We start from the raw sequence: 15,916 nt of genomic DNA, 5'->3' as shown, positions 1-15,916 counted from the left end.
CTCAACAGCCTGAAATCGCTGAAATGATAAATTTTCGTGACCGTGTAATACAGCACCGTAACATGGGCGTGGAACCATGATAGAAACAATAATCCAAAATCTCTACCAGTTGACAAATTTCAGCTGGTTAATTGTGTCTAGCAGTATATCCTCAACCCCTATTAGGCAACATAGTATATTTGTTTGTGGATGAGGGCATGGTAGAACAAAGATGACTTTTGTCTCTACCTGTCTGTGTCACTATTAATGAGAGACAGCCACCCATCCTGAAACTGTCTCTTTAAACAAACCGCCCCTCGGGTCCCGCTCATTTCACATGCTGTATTTGCAGAGTGCCAAGAGACTGGAAAATACACAGAGATAAAGCAAAACCGCAGTGATGTCAGAAAGAAGAATGGGGGGGGGGCACTGACGGAGGGGAAAAGAGCTTTGAGATGAAGAGCAATTGAGCAATTGAGCAAGTAAATGAAGAAAAAACAGGATAAGAGATATAAGATAGAGAATGTCTTTCCGTTTGCGTTAGTTTTACACCTTCAGCAAACGTCAAACACTCCCAGCACACGGACTGCAAGAAACTGAACGCTAAACCAATAAAAGTGGTACAATCCTAATCCCCTAAAAGTGATTGTGTACATGAGGATGTGTGTTATAGAGAGAGAGAGAGAGAGAGGAGAGGGGGGGGGGTAACTGTGTGTGTGTGAGTGTGTGAATTTGGCAGTGATAACTGACTCGGAACACACGACTGCGATGTTCTTCCTGATGTGACTGAAAACTGTCACCGTTGGCACCCAAAGCGCTCTTTCTCTCGCTCTCTCTCTCTCTCTCCTCCACTCTACCCATCAAGGACAGACACGGCAGAGTGAAGGAAGGACAGTAGTGTTAACTCTCTCATCCTCCTCTTTTTCTCTCCCTCCATCTTTCTGTTTTCTCTTCTCCATTTTTCTCATTCATCATTCTTGTTCTTCTCCCACACTCTTTTACACTCACTCGCTTTCTTTCCCTCACTCAGTTGCGCTCACTCTCCCTCCCTCCCTTGTTCTCTCATGAATGTCACCTTTATTGGTGGTAGCCGCTGGATTTGCGCACACACCCACATACACACACGCTCGCTGGCTTCTGTGGGGGGTGGGGGTGGAGGGTAATGTAGGGCTGTGGGGAGAGATAGCGCGTGCCAGAAGAGGCAGAAGGAAAATTTCTCGGAGTCCATTCTTCTTTTGCCGGCTCCCGTCCTGCGACTCAGGGCTTTGTCTGTCCCAGCAGTTGAAGCAGAAGTGCCTCTGGACATAGGAGCACTGGATTACCGCTTCCAGATTATATATTTTTTTTTTCCTCCAGCACAACTAAAGTTAGCCCTAGGGACTGCAGGCTGACCATCTGCCCGGTTCTGACAGGATCTGATTTGAGTCGAATAATTCTGCTGCCAGTAAGTGAAGAACTTTCCACGAAGACCAGCCATGTGTGGGTGAGAAAGCTCTTCATCTATGTGTGCTAAACTTTAGCTTTGTCAGTGTTTTTGTCTTCAGGAACAAGGCACAAGGGGAGGGGAGGGGAGAAGAGAGAAGGGGGGGGGGGCAAATATGTCGGCAATGTCGCAACGATGACTTTGTCAGCCTCTTTCTGTATCTTTTTGTGGAAACGTGACTGCGTCAATTTACATTTTTTACGGATTTGTTGTGGTGTCAATATGTATTTAGCGAAACAAACATAATGAAGGACAAACCATGGACAGGTTGTGAGTGGACCAGAACTTAACCTCTTCCCTTACTGGAGGGTAACACACGGACACGTGAGGAACCTACTTGAATTCTTGGTTCGCCGCGCAAGGTTTGACCCTTGACTTTTATCTCTTTGTGCTGCTGGTAAAAAGACAATCATCCAGAGAGGGTCTCTTAGGCAAACAGAGACCCCCCTCCCAAAGGTGAGAGGGGGGGGAAGATGGCAGCTCTTGCCAGTTCTCTCATCAGACAAAAACGGGCAGTCAAGGAGGACCAATCCAACCGGCCAGTAGCTAGCAAACGCAAGCCGTGCCCCAAGAGCAACAAGTCTCTTTGCCAGAAACAAATTCTCGTTCTCATATCAAAAGTACGGTTATGTGGCGGCCGCAGAGGAAGAACAGACAAAAGACCAGGTAGGTTTGTTTATAACTCTTTCTATTTTAACCACATTTAACTGGTTATCCACCAACTAAGGAAAAACTGTATTCTTGCAAAAAAAAGCAGAATGAAAAAAGTTTGAGCAACATTTCCAAACTGATTCATTCTTCTTTGCTACTGTACTCCACTGACACTTCACAGTCAAACTGTCTGTGGTACAAATGTAAGGATACAAAGCGGAAATACATTCTGGTCTGAAATACAGTTGCCTCTGTGAAGCGATGCTCCATAGGTCACATAAAGGAGAGAACCACTAAGCTCATTAAGTTGCAGTTTTAGGGGATTTATTCAGACATTTATAAGGCCGGAAAGGGTTTGACTGCTATTTTATGACACGAACAGAGCCCGGAAGAGGCAAGTCCTTTATAAGGTATGATTTACAGTCTTTCAAAGCGTCCCACATGCATAGGCTATTCTGGGTTGCATGAAGATCTGCCCTTAGGATGCTAATTACTACCCCGAGACACATTATCTCTTCTATGTTCACACATGGGCAAGCATGTCTGCATATTAATACTTGATTTCGACTGTGTTTCACAAAAGATTGTTACTCAGTGATGCCATGAAATTGGAAGTTGGACTCCGGCCATGTTTTAGTTCCGGTAACCTTGCCACTGGCCAAACAGAAAAAAAAAAACAGCATGCTCTCTGGTTACAGCACTGATACTGAGACAGAAGCTCTGCTATTGTTATGCCAACCTACAGGGCAAAAATGCAAAACACCAGTGTCCACAACTCTGACTAGCGGTTTTATTGAAACAAAAACATCTCTGTTTGGTGTCGCTGCCGCTGGTTGGGAGTTTTGTAATATCTTGGGGACAAAACGCTTATGACATTGTGCAGTTGACGCCATAGCCTAAGATTGAATAACTGCATACTGAATAAAATAACTGTCAATGTAAAACAAAACGAGTGAAAGACAAGATAAAGAGATAAGGCAGTGAGTGAGTGTGTGAGCGTTTGAGAGTGAAAGAGAGAGAGTGGGTGTTTTGTACGTAAACCAAAATGATTATAGTCAGGGATATTAATCTGCCTCTTTATCCGCCTCTCTCACCAGTGAACATGAAACACGCCACACTGCAATCATCAGAAAAATAATATGGGTATAAACAGAAATGAATGTGAAGGGGAGAATGTGTGCATGGATTTTTATGATACTGAGGTAACGCTGATAGCCCGTCTTTCTCCTGGGACCATATTCTGTAATATTTACATTCCTTTGATATCAACTGAACACATTATCACATTACGCACCAGTACCGCTAGCATAATGTGATTTAGAAACATACTGAAATGCAAATATATTTCTGCACATGCAAACACACAAAAACCGGCTCAGGAAACGACATAATATTGCATTGCTAGCATATACACTAGGTGATATTTTTAGGTGAACTCTTATATATTCTCGCTGCATTGACTTGAATCCTCATGCTGGTCTAGACAAGCTTATTTGAGTTGCTGATTTAGTGCTTGTCTAAGTTTGGATGGTTAATATGGCCTGTTAGACCTTACTAGTACTTTCCAGCAGGGAAGTCCTATTGAATACCTCAATCTGTGACATGCGAGTTGTGCTTCAAAATTCAATCCATAGCACTATGTGTGAACTGAAGCGGCCAAAAATTGACAAATTAGTGGGCGTCACCTAGCCACAGCAGTGTGGGACCATGGGATCACTGCTGCATTGTCAGGTCAGTGATCCATATACATCCATCATTACAATGTCAAGCCCCTGCTGCACCCTCAACACCCTTCACACATCTGTCTCACACACGCCTGTCTCTGGTTTAGGATGGGTTCCCTTTCTGCTCTAAGATGGCGTCATGGTCTCACACTCTCTGAGGTCGGCGCTGAGTCTACTGGTCTCTCAATCAATGCAGCTCATTAATGTATACTGATTAATCAATGATCGCCCTCTCCGTTTGCCCAGAGCCCAGTTTCACGCAAAGTGGAGATGGTATAGAAACATAACCCCTCCCACACACACTGTTCTCTTAATAGCAGAGGGTGTTTTACACCTTAACAGTTTTATGGAACACTTCTGTGAGTTTGGCTTTATTCAACAACAAATCTCCTTATAGAGGAGAACAGGGACTGAGCAGGAGAAAACTGATTATTATCAGCAAAGGAGTGAGAAAACCCCTAACACAGGCTATGTTCCAATTTCCCTTTACAATATACAACACTTACAGGAGTGGATTGAATACTGTCTATATGAATGAATAATCAATGTCAAGTCAATAACTGGAAGAAACACCCGAAATCAGGTGTTTAATATTTAATACAAGTAAAGATTAAAGAAAGCATCCTTCCTAACTCTAGAAACTCTTTCCACAATTATCACGACAGTATAATAAATTAATGCAACTAAGGCACATGTTCACCTGTCAAATTCTAATGAACTGACTTTGGCTTTGAATGTTTTATTTTTTAACAAGATAACAGTGGAAAACAGCATCTGGAGATGAACCTTCATATGACACTTCATTAACATAACACATCTCCAGAGCCCCACTTCACCACTGTCATTAATAAACAAACTGTGTGTGAAACCATATTTAATCACAGTAAAACTGACAGAGAACCATGCACATTTATGCTGCTGGATAAACATAGCTTTACAAGTTTTAGTGCACTCCGATAGGGAGGGAAGTTAACAACTGTCACCAGCCAATAATAAGAATTTATTATTATTATTTGTTTTGTGGGTGAACAAGTTCTGTGGTGGGAAACATTTAGACTGGCCTCGGAAAAAAATGCTGTCGCTACGTAGTATACTTGTTTATATGTCTACATTTTGATTAGATCTTAGACCAGCTCAGGAAAAGTTCAGGGTGCAATCAGCTTATAATGTAGGTTTTCTTTTGAAGATAATCCACTAATATGAGATTACAGCTTGCAACATTTAGTGATTTCTTCTAAACACAGAGAGCTAAACGAAACATTTATTTCCCGTCCTGCATACAACCTTCAAAATATAATTGAATTAAAAAGAAGATAAAGAGATAGGAGATATCTGCAGATGTGTAGCAAGGGGAATGCAGTAGTTCTGCTCTGGGTTCGGACTAAAGGAGTCGCTCAGGGCACGAGGACGTGGCACTGGAGGAGGACAGCATTAAGCTGACCGCTGAAGATGGGCTGTCTATCTTGCTTACTCAACAACACCTGATCACACTGCACAGTGTTAGGTAGCCTCTCATTTGAGTACTGAGAGTGCCAGGGGTCAGAAAGGAAGAGTGAGTGAAAGAGAGAGGGGGGAAGAGATCGTAATGCAGAGGAAGGAAGTAGAGGAGAGATGGAAGAGGGAGGAAAGGAGAAAATGGAGGAGAGACAGGTGGAAAGACAAAAAGTGAGTCACTGCAAAAGACAGAAGGACATGCAGAGGCAATTCAGAGGAAGAGAGAAAATCACTGATGACAGAGAGGATGTTAAATTAATATTGGCAGCCCTTACTTTCACTGCATTAAGGTTTGTTTTGTTTTCTTATGTTTTCTTAGGTATTTTATCTGCTATCCATAGCTACAAGCAAGAACAGCAAAGGACAGTAGATCAACAGCTAAATGTAAAATTTTATTTAGATTTTTTTTTTTTTACTGTAAATATTTATCTACACATTTGCGACACATTTTTATACAGAGAGCCTTGTGTTTATATCAATTATATTAATATATATATATATCTATATATATATATATATATATATATATATATATATATATATATATATATATATATATATATATATATATATATTATATTGATATAGATATTGATTATCAAAATGCTGGTACAGTAATTGAAACTGAATTTTGTTTGTTCTCTCTCTGATCTCACAACACAGCACCTCCCTTAAGTAATTAATGAATTAAGATGTAATGATTTTGTTAGTCAACAAATGAACCAAAGATGTACTGTGTGGTTAGGTCCCTCTGGACGATCCTAGAAGCAGGAGCGAATAAATATACTGGACGAAAGAAGTAAATATGACAGAAATGAAAGACACCAAGGCATCAAGTTACTGGACGGTTAACACTATTGATCTCCATGTCAAAACCGGTGGGACGATTGAGACCCAAAAGAGTCTAATAATGTGGCAGGAAAAAAAATCCACACGTGACTAATACACCCTACTGTGCATGCTTTATTGGTGTTAACATTAGCTGAGGCTTTCTCAGAGCTTACAGCATCAATCTGCTCTATCCTCCACTAGCAGCCTTCCAAAATGAACTGAGAAACAGCCTTTAGAGGCTATTAATTAAATAATTAGTGCATTCTGCATTTGACAGGTTGCATGTGGGTCACATTTAGAAATTCACATTTTGGCTCAGTTTTAAAATACATAAACTGTATGAAAAAAAACATGTGTTAAAACCTGAAAAAGTACTAGTAAATTCCCAGACATTCCTATGACCCTAAAAATTTAGAAAAACAAAATGCAATACGTTATTCAAAATACGGGTAAAACACCAGTGACTACACAATATGGATAATTAACACAGTACACTGTGCCCTATTTTTATGGACTTGGAGTGTAACATCTACAATGACACTGACACTACAAAACGTCTTCCTCTTTGGCTGTCCTGAGAGCCCAAATTCTGACAAATCTCAGCTGCAGCAATCACTGCTCACCCCCATCTGTATGAAATGAATATCCGATTAGTTTTGCGGCTGCAACAGCAGCCAAATGAGTTTCCCAGACTCTTTTGTTGATAATGAGGACGCCAAACATACAAACATCAGCTTATGCCGTTACACAACCAAAGATTGAGAAGGGTTTCATCATCTATCAAGAATTTAATTCCAGATGAAAAGATAATTAAAGCTGAAGGGATTCCTGCTTTTGTTTTGAAGGGTTATTTCAGTGCTGCCTCGGGTTGGAAGGCTGGACTTGTAAAAGCGGATTGTAGAAAAGTTCCAGCAGTTTGGATGAGATCAGATTAGGACTAAATTTGCCTGAAAGAGATCAGAGAAAAGGCAGTACTGAGATAAATGCCACTAGCCTGTGATTAGTATGAGTGAATGCATACTGGAGCAAAAAATCATGTATCATATTCATCAAACATGATTGATAATAATAATAAAAAAAGCACCAAAAAAAGCACTGAAACAGGAAATGATGCTCAGAAAATTGGCATGAAATAGAGGGGGGAAATGTATCTTTGCAATGCTCAATTTGGTATTTGAGGGGAAAATCTAAAATTAGCAGGTGAAGCAGAGCTTTATAAGAATAAAGAATGAAAAATGCTTTATCTTTGTGGAGCTTTTTGATTATACCACAGCCTGCTGTCACCAAAAAGGAGCTTTCTGGGAAAAAAAAAAAATCATTAAAATTTAAATTTAAAGGCAGGCAACGTAAATGTAATGTTTTAAAGTTTAAATGTAACGTTTGTAACTTGGTAATTTTTCTTACATTTATGCGTTTGAAACCAGTAAAACAGAAAAATAAACTTAATTCAAGCCACACTAATGGAACTGTGCTTTAAATGAGTCTTATTTTAAGTGTGTCTCTTCTAGAAAACAAGAAATACAGTTTAAGAGTGATTTTGACCAGTGTGACATTTTGATGCACAGAACAATGTAGAATGAGATTTTGAGTCTTAATATTACAGTTCATGTTTGACAGCTCATTTCTCAGAGAGTAAAGGAATTCTGGCACCTTTAGGTACTGACAGAGAGCACTTGGGCTTTATTTACCCTAAAACGATGAGTAAATGCATCAGAATCGGAAACTCCCCCATGCCCTCTCGCCTCACCGCCTAATGACATTGTGAATGACAAAGAACACCTTAATAGCCTCTCTCACACAGCAGCTGAAATTGAATTTGTGGATACTTTGATTAAACCTGACAAGGACAGATTGAGTTTGACCTCTAACAAGAGGGAGACACACAAAAGAAGTGTGTATATGTGTGTGTGTGTGTGTTTTAGAAGGGGCAGAGGATAAGGAGCAGCAGACAGAAAAGGTAGACATTTACGTCTGTAATTTCTGAGCACTTAAGTGCTGGTGTTGACGTCATGAGCGGGCAAGGCTCCATTACTGTTGGCCTGTCATCCCAGAAAGACAGATTGCTTTATAGTTACATATAACACGTCCACCACTGCAAGTACCGGAACCAAATCAGCTTGTAAAACCACCCTTCATTCAAGTCCTGTACATTCAGCAGCCTGCGCTACAGTATTTCAAAACATGCTAGTTGCCATTGATCCATGCTTTCAATCTCTCATTTTGTCAATTCACAATAAATGATAATCGAGTGGACATGGCTGTCATCTCAGGGGATGGTCCCTTGAGGTCGGTCACACAATGATGCTTACAAGGTCATGTCAAGCATACAATACAAGGAAGACAGAAGACTGAAGTGTCTAAATGGATTATTGACCTCCAAAAGATTAATACCATAAACACTCAGTTAAGGTTCACTCAGTTGGGACTTGTGATAGAATCATGGCATTAGAAATGTAATTGTTTTTGAAAAGCAAGTCACTTGGCCTTTTTTTCCCCGACTCTGGTTCTTCACGGAGTGAATATAACAAAATAACAAGAGGCATTGCAGTAGAGAGCAAAGGATAAGAACTAAAGAAAGAATAGAGATAGTGAAGATAAGGACACATTCTCACAGTGATTTAACAAAACAAAGTTCATAGATCAACAATCATGCTGGTCCTGGAACAATATTACAATCAACTGATAAGATTTGTAATGTTCAGAAGTTCTTATTTTTCTCTATTTTTCTGAGGGTAGCTAATGTTTATGGTTAAGTACAGGGAATTAAAATTGCATTCTTAAATTATTCATGCACTAATAAAAAAAATTAGTTTTGTCTGAAATCGTTTTGGCGGGCTGAAATTAATAACCCAAACAGTGACATTTAATTAGCGTTTCTCCAAAGATGTGTTTTAACCATGTCAGTGTATATTTTTGTGCAATAACTTAGATGAACTAAGATAACTTAGATAAGCTACTAAGTAAGAATGGACGCACCTCAATATGACCAAAATTATGCAAGACAAGCATTGTGTAAAATATTTCCAGGTAAGGCAACGCATTGCAGAAGAACTTTACACAAGAGCACAGCTGAATTACATACTGAGTTCACTTTTTAATAACCAAAACTTTATTTTCAGTATTTGGCTTAATGGAAACTTTTGGTATAAACTGGAACTTGGTACTGTGTTTAAAAAAATAAATAAAATGTTTTAGTGCATCACTACTGAATATAACAAAGAATAGGCAACTATGCCTCAGCTTAGTAGACGATATATCTTTATCCCCATTTAAAAGAGGAAAAACTAATAAGTCTATAATTCCTGAAATGGAACATCCAATAATTTTGTGTATTTTTGGAAAAGGCAAAACATGAAACAGGTTTTGTGCACTTCAAAAAATTAAGCAAACCAATATTGAATTTAGCCAACTGAATTAAAGACACAAATAGAACAAAAATAAACAAAAAACAATTAGAGATGCCTATGGGCTCCCGTTTAAATATGGATTTCCATAGACTTTTTAGGATGAGATAAACTTGTGTAATACATTTTATCACAGATGAACTAAAGTATATGATGCAGTGTTTATGGGGAGGCCCACAGTTTAAGACATTGAAAACCCCTGCAATAGAGAGGTTGAAAGAATAAGAAATGGGGTAAGATAAGAAAGAGGAGAGACCAATAGGGAAGATCTGATGGAGGAGAAAGAAATAGAGAGAGGGTAAAGAAGAATGAGAAATGTGAGCGAGATAAGAGGGGAAAATCTGCTGAGAGCTGCAGAGAATGAGAGACAGCAGAGAGAGAGAGGGGACTGGTGGGGAGTCCTAATAAAGGTTGAGGGAAGCCCTGGTAGTTTGGCCTTAGTCAGGGAGGGGAGTCACAGATGCCCTTGGCTGCTCGCTGAAGCAGCGCCTGTAATTACTCTGCACTCTCTTATCATTACGGGGTAAGCTGGCATCTCACAGCTATAAAGCAGCACACCGCGCTGTACCAGACGCTCTGTCCAGAACCTCCCATACACAAACACACCCACAAATACACGCTCCTACACATACACCAAAGGTTACTTGACAGTTAACCTCTATCGATCCTGTGAACACCAGCAGAAAAAAGGGTGCGACTTTTGGTTCTGCTACATTGTGACCGATCAAACAACGCACACATAATTGAACGAACACATGGAGGCTTCGTCTCGGTTATTGCATTTTCTGTCTGACTTTGAGGAGCTGCACTGGGCACTGCCGCATTTTAAATAAACAGCCAGAGCTCTCAATACAGACGACCGAAGAGGACATCCTGCTCCGTTCAAGAGTCTATCATTACAATGTGTGTGGTGATTTCACAAGTGGGCAAAAGATAAGCAAGAGACAAAGCCAGAAAGCACCAGCAGGAACATGATTAGCATTACTGCATTTGTATCACTCTAGCTAGTGTAGGGAATATCAGTGCTTGACTAATAATGATGAACATTGCTTAAATCTGCTCCCAGTGGGCTTGGTTGTACAGAGAGGATTGCTGGTTTATATGTTGTATATTTGCTGTTTATTTCCTTAGCCTTTGTCATCCTTAGAAAGGCAGAAAAATACCATGTAACAGCACGAGAAACCCTCAGCCAATCATATTAATTAAAAGTCATCGATGCATGAGATTAAATTAGACAGAGCTAGGGGTGAAAAGGGGATCACTGTAAGATGGGTGCAGAGATAGAAAGAAAACCAACTAGAAGATTGCAACTATTTTCTTGTGGGTAAAATAATTACACAAACAGTATTGATAATGTGACATTTGCAACACTGCTCTAGTGAAGTATCAATAAAGTGGAAAAACTTGCTTAAAGTAATAAAACAATCAAAATGTACTTTATTAAAACTCATTCCTTGTCCTGTGTATGATTCGGTAGTACATGTTATACCTAAGCAAAAAAAAAAAAAAGGATATGTTTATGATCTTTCATCAACATGCAGTAGTTTGTCCCACCTCGCAAATGACTTCCCTGTTGTATCAGTTCTACCATTATTTATCCTTTCTTTAATCTTCCCACACTCACAGAGTACAAAAAGCAGACTTGTGAAGCAGACGGTTCCTTCACCATGCTCTGTTCCTCACAGTTACTGTTTCTGACTCAGAAGCCCCAAATCAGGGATTTTCTACAAAGAGTGCAATATATATATATATATATATATATATATATATATATATATATATATATATATATATATATATATATATATATGTATATATATATACATATATATACATATATATATATACATATATATACATATATATATATATACATATATATATATATATATATATATATATATATATATATATATATATAACATACTCCACATAGAGCTAAATTTGACCTCTAGTAAGAGAGGAATAGTGGTGAATTTGAACACTAGCCAGAATTAAATGTATTAGTGTAAAGCTTTCTATTTATTCCTCTGGCTCAGTGCATATTTAAAACTGTGAGAAGGAAATATAACCCATGTGGTATATTGACTAAAATCAAAACTACTCAAATTCCACACTGTATGGTAACCTCAAAGAGTAAAAAAAACAAAACAAAACCAAAAAAATATTTAATTAGCAGTGATGGACAGTAGAAACACAAAACAGTTTGCACAGATGACATGACGAAAAATGCTGAAGTTTTAAACCTGACCTGTTAAATCAATAACCATCAGTTACCTCTCAGTAACTTTGTTCCTGATGTCTGCTGTAGTGCAACTGTAAAGTGCTTCACTGTATGATGTGCTGGATACGAAGTGAGCTTTGAAGAGTTCATCAATGTCGAAAACACTCGCATATTGCTTTTCATCGCCTTCTTGTCCATGATGATGTAGAGTTTCTGGATACCCTATTTGTGATTCCTAATGCAGAGCAGGAAAGAATGGTAAAACAGCATACACATTCGAAAGACTCAATCAATCTACACTTCCATTTGGAAAAAAAGGTACAATTAAAAAATACCTTCAGAGACCTCAACAAATGCCTGAGGAGAAACACTTTGGACCTTTTGTAATTGGAGGAACAGCAGCAAGATAACAGCCTCAACCTAAACATAAAACATACATGAAATTAAGTGTAAAAGAAAAAAATAAGTTAATTAAATAAATAAATAAAGCAAGAAAATGTTTTCCACAGTCCCTTTCTCCTTGGGCAGATATGAGCCAATCAACATATACTCTCTGGCCACTATATTAGGTACACTTGTTCAATTGCTTGGTAACACAATCACATGGAAACAACTCAATGCATTTAGGCATCTAGACTTGCTGTAGTTCAAACCGAGCATCAGAATGGGTAAGAAAGGGGATTTAAGTGACTTTGAACGTTTAATGGTTGTTGCTGCCAGACGGGCTGGTCTTTCAAAAACTGCTGATCTACTGGGATTTTCACACACAACCATCTCTAGGGTTTACAGAGAAAGGTCCAAAAAAAGAGAAAATATCCAGTGAGCGGCAGTTGTGGGGACGAAAATGCCTTGTTGATGTCAGAGGAGAAAGACAAGAGTAAATCAAATAACTACTCGTTACAACCAAGGTATGTAGAATACCATCTCTGAACACAAAACACGTCTAACCCTAAAGTAAATGGGCTACAGCAGCAGAAGACCACACCGGGAGCTGCTCCTGTCAGCTAAGAACAGGAAAGAAAGGCTACAATTCACACAGGCTCAACAAAATTGGACAATAGAAGACTGGAAAAACGTTGCCAGGTCTGATGAGTCTCGATTTCTGCGGCAACATTTAGATGGTAGGGTCAGAATTTGGCGTAAAGAACATGAAAGCATGAATCCATCCTGCCTTGTCTCAGCGGTTCAGGCTGGTGGTGGTGGTGTAATGGTATGGGGGATATTTTCTTGGCACACTTTGGGCCCCTTAGTACCAACTGAGCCTCGTTTAAATGCCACAGCATACCTGAGTATTGTTGCTGACCCTGTCCATCCCTTTATGACTACTGTGTACGTACTATCTGTGCTACTTCCAGCAGGATAATCCACAATGTCACAAAGCTCAAATCATCTCAGAGTGGTTTCTTGAACATGACAATGAGTTCACTTTACTTAAATGTCCTCCAGAGTCACCAGATCTCAATCCAATAGAGCAGCTTTGGGATGTAGTCGAACGGAAGATCCACATTACGGATTTGTAGCCATAAAATCTGCAGCTTCTGCGTGATGCTATCATGTCAATATGGACCAAAATCTCTGAGGAATGTTTCCAACACCTTGTTGAATCTATGCCATTAAGAATTAAGGCAGTTCTTAAGGCAAAAGGGGGCTCAACCTGGTACTAGCAAGGTGTACCTAATAAAGTGGCCAGTGAGTGCATATGCTATTCATATCCTTGGTATCTTACAACCTCCAAAACGCATCATGATGTTCTGGTTGCATAAATGATAGAGTTCTGAAATAAAATACATTATTTAAGTGTACTTCAATATGTTCTGTATAAAGTCATCAGTTTTAATCATGAGCTGATGAGTTGAATCAGGCTTACAAAATCAATTCCAGGAAATGTGGCTTTAAAAAAGACAAAAGCTTACAAAGTTCAGTGAATCAAGTATTGATTGTTTGTAACCACTTTGACCGGTTCAGAAAAGATGATTCGTCTGGACTCGTGAGGTCTCTTTGTATGATTTGCTAAAAGAACTGGCTCATAAGAATCATTTTCTAATGAATTGTTCACGCTTTATGTTTGCTTGTATGTTTCTGGGTACACTCATAATAAAACCTTGGACTACACAGATTTCTTACCGTTGTTTTGCTTTATACATCTTTATACATTCGATACAGATTTCGAACTTAACTCGAGCTGCCGCTGAAAAGTGATGCATCAAACGCTTACAGTAAGCAAACAGCTAAAAATATTTTGTGTACATTTTAGCCCTTTGTTAAATCTCTGCCCATTCTATGAACTGAATCAATACTACTTGAATGATGTTAATACAATTAAATACTGTAATCTTGATTTGCACTGGAGCACTTTTCATTGTAATGGAAAAGAGCAACCACAGTTATTAAAAAATTCAACGAAAAGAAAGAAAATGAGTTTGGAACTACAAGATAACTGTGAAGAGATGAGAAGCTAAAAGACAAATAATGACAGATAAAAAAAATCTAACATAAACAGAATTCAAGCATTTATTTCTCTAGTTGCAGCTTCCAGTCGCTTTGCTAAATCCTGGCAAACAGTATTTTATCCAGTGCATGCGAGTCTGAATGAGAGAGAGAGGATAAAAGCTGGTGGCTGGTCCTCACAGGCAGGATTCAGCTCAGCACACAAACCGTCGCTTGCTGTATCTCCAGCGTGGAGTTGGCAGCAGCTCAGTGATTTCTGACAAAATTACCATCTGTAACAGCCTGGAACTGGACACAGCACACTACCACTCCCCACACACACCTCACCTCCACCGGATAAACAGCACCCAGGGGGGAAATCAGAGCGGCCACTCGCTTTCTTTTCTCTTCTGCTAAGATTTTTAAACAGAGGGGGATCTCTTTCTCATATAGTTCTTTGTAAGCCAAAATAACTGTATGAACTCTCTTTCTCTTCTTTTTCTCCCTTTGTCATTAGTTTAATTCCTTTCCATTCCATTTTTATTTAAAATAAAAATTCATAATGCATATAAGCTCTATAATACCTGGTAAGCCAATCATATAAGATGTAAATGCCATGTGACTACAGACTCTCAAGACGCAGGAACGTAGCATGGTGACTAACCACGCAAATTCAAACACTCTAGTATCAATATATACCAAGTGCAACCAACCAGTTACTTGTGTTCCTACGCATGACTAAATTAGTACAAAATGTCATGCTGCATTAAATGCTGCTAAACACCATGATGGCGTGTGTATGTGTGTGTTCTGTCGCTTTGCTGTGTCATGCTGGTTTTTGGATGTGGTGTTGAAGAGCCCTGATAGCCGCGGTTCCTGCTGTTTAACAGTAGCGTGGGATGGTGTTCACAACCCGGTGCTTTATGGTGATACTCCAAAGTGTATCATCAGCGTCGCCGTTCCAGCGGAGGGCAGCTGAGATTCTGATTAGCCCTGTCATGCTTCAGCTGTCTATCAAATGAGGCTGTTAGTGTATACTTTATGCATGTCCAATACATACAGAGCCATCTTCTCTAATGAAATTATGTCAGATGCATCCCCCCCTCCCCCAACCTCACTTTGCAAATAATCACTTGCTTCCGCTTTTGGTTGGATAATGCATTATATTATTACAACATATGGGTAAATGAAAGAGAGATGGTGGAGGAAGAGTCAGAAACCAGAGGAAATTAATTAGAAATATTGTAATCATGAATTTCGTTTCATGTAAATGACCCGGCAAATGAAGGGGAAACGCAGAATTGAGAGGTTGTGATGTCCAGATGAAAGGAGATGGGAAGCAGCTTTGCAATATTTTGTAGCAAATAAAATTGTAAAAGTAATTCTATTGCAGTATTTTAGTAATATTTGTTATATATATAACAGAGCTTATAGTCAGCTAATGTAGAGCTAATGACTCACCCTTTGTGGTTTGCTATATACAAATTCATTCTTTTCTAGGTAACATTAATAAATAAATAACATTGATTGTGTAATGTGATGCAGGTGTATTCCCTTTTGCTTATCCACTTTTACAACAGAAAAACAGAGCTTTTTCGTTCTGTACATTGTTTATTTGTTTTGGCCACTTTTTTAACATATATGTGTAATAATTCATTCAGTTGCAGACATTACTGACAGTAATTATAACTGGCATGCT

General features: G+C 39.0%; 1 protein-coding gene across 1 annotated transcript in view; it reads left to right on the top strand.

Annotated features, from left to right (window-relative positions):
- Nucleotides 1-730: 730 nt before the first annotated feature.
- Nucleotides 731-15,916, top strand: part of LOC113109747 (fibroblast growth factor 11-like) — a 41,851-nt gene continuing 26,665 nt past the window's right edge. Inside the window, exon 1 of the mRNA XM_026273490.1 lies at nucleotides 731-2,128. Within this exon, the coding sequence (XP_026129275.1) occupies nucleotides 1,936-2,128 (193 nt within the window). The 5' untranslated portion in view covers nucleotides 731-1,935. The remainder of the gene's footprint in view (nucleotides 2,129-15,916) is intronic.

This window comes from Carassius auratus, chromosome 10 (genome assembly GCF_003368295.1).
Source record: "Carassius auratus strain Wakin chromosome 10, ASM336829v1, whole genome shotgun sequence".
Taxonomy (NCBI): domain Eukaryota; kingdom Metazoa; phylum Chordata; class Actinopteri; order Cypriniformes; family Cyprinidae; genus Carassius; species Carassius auratus.
Note: the sequence above shows the minus strand (reverse complement) of the source record. Positions and strands in the feature narration are given on the sequence as shown.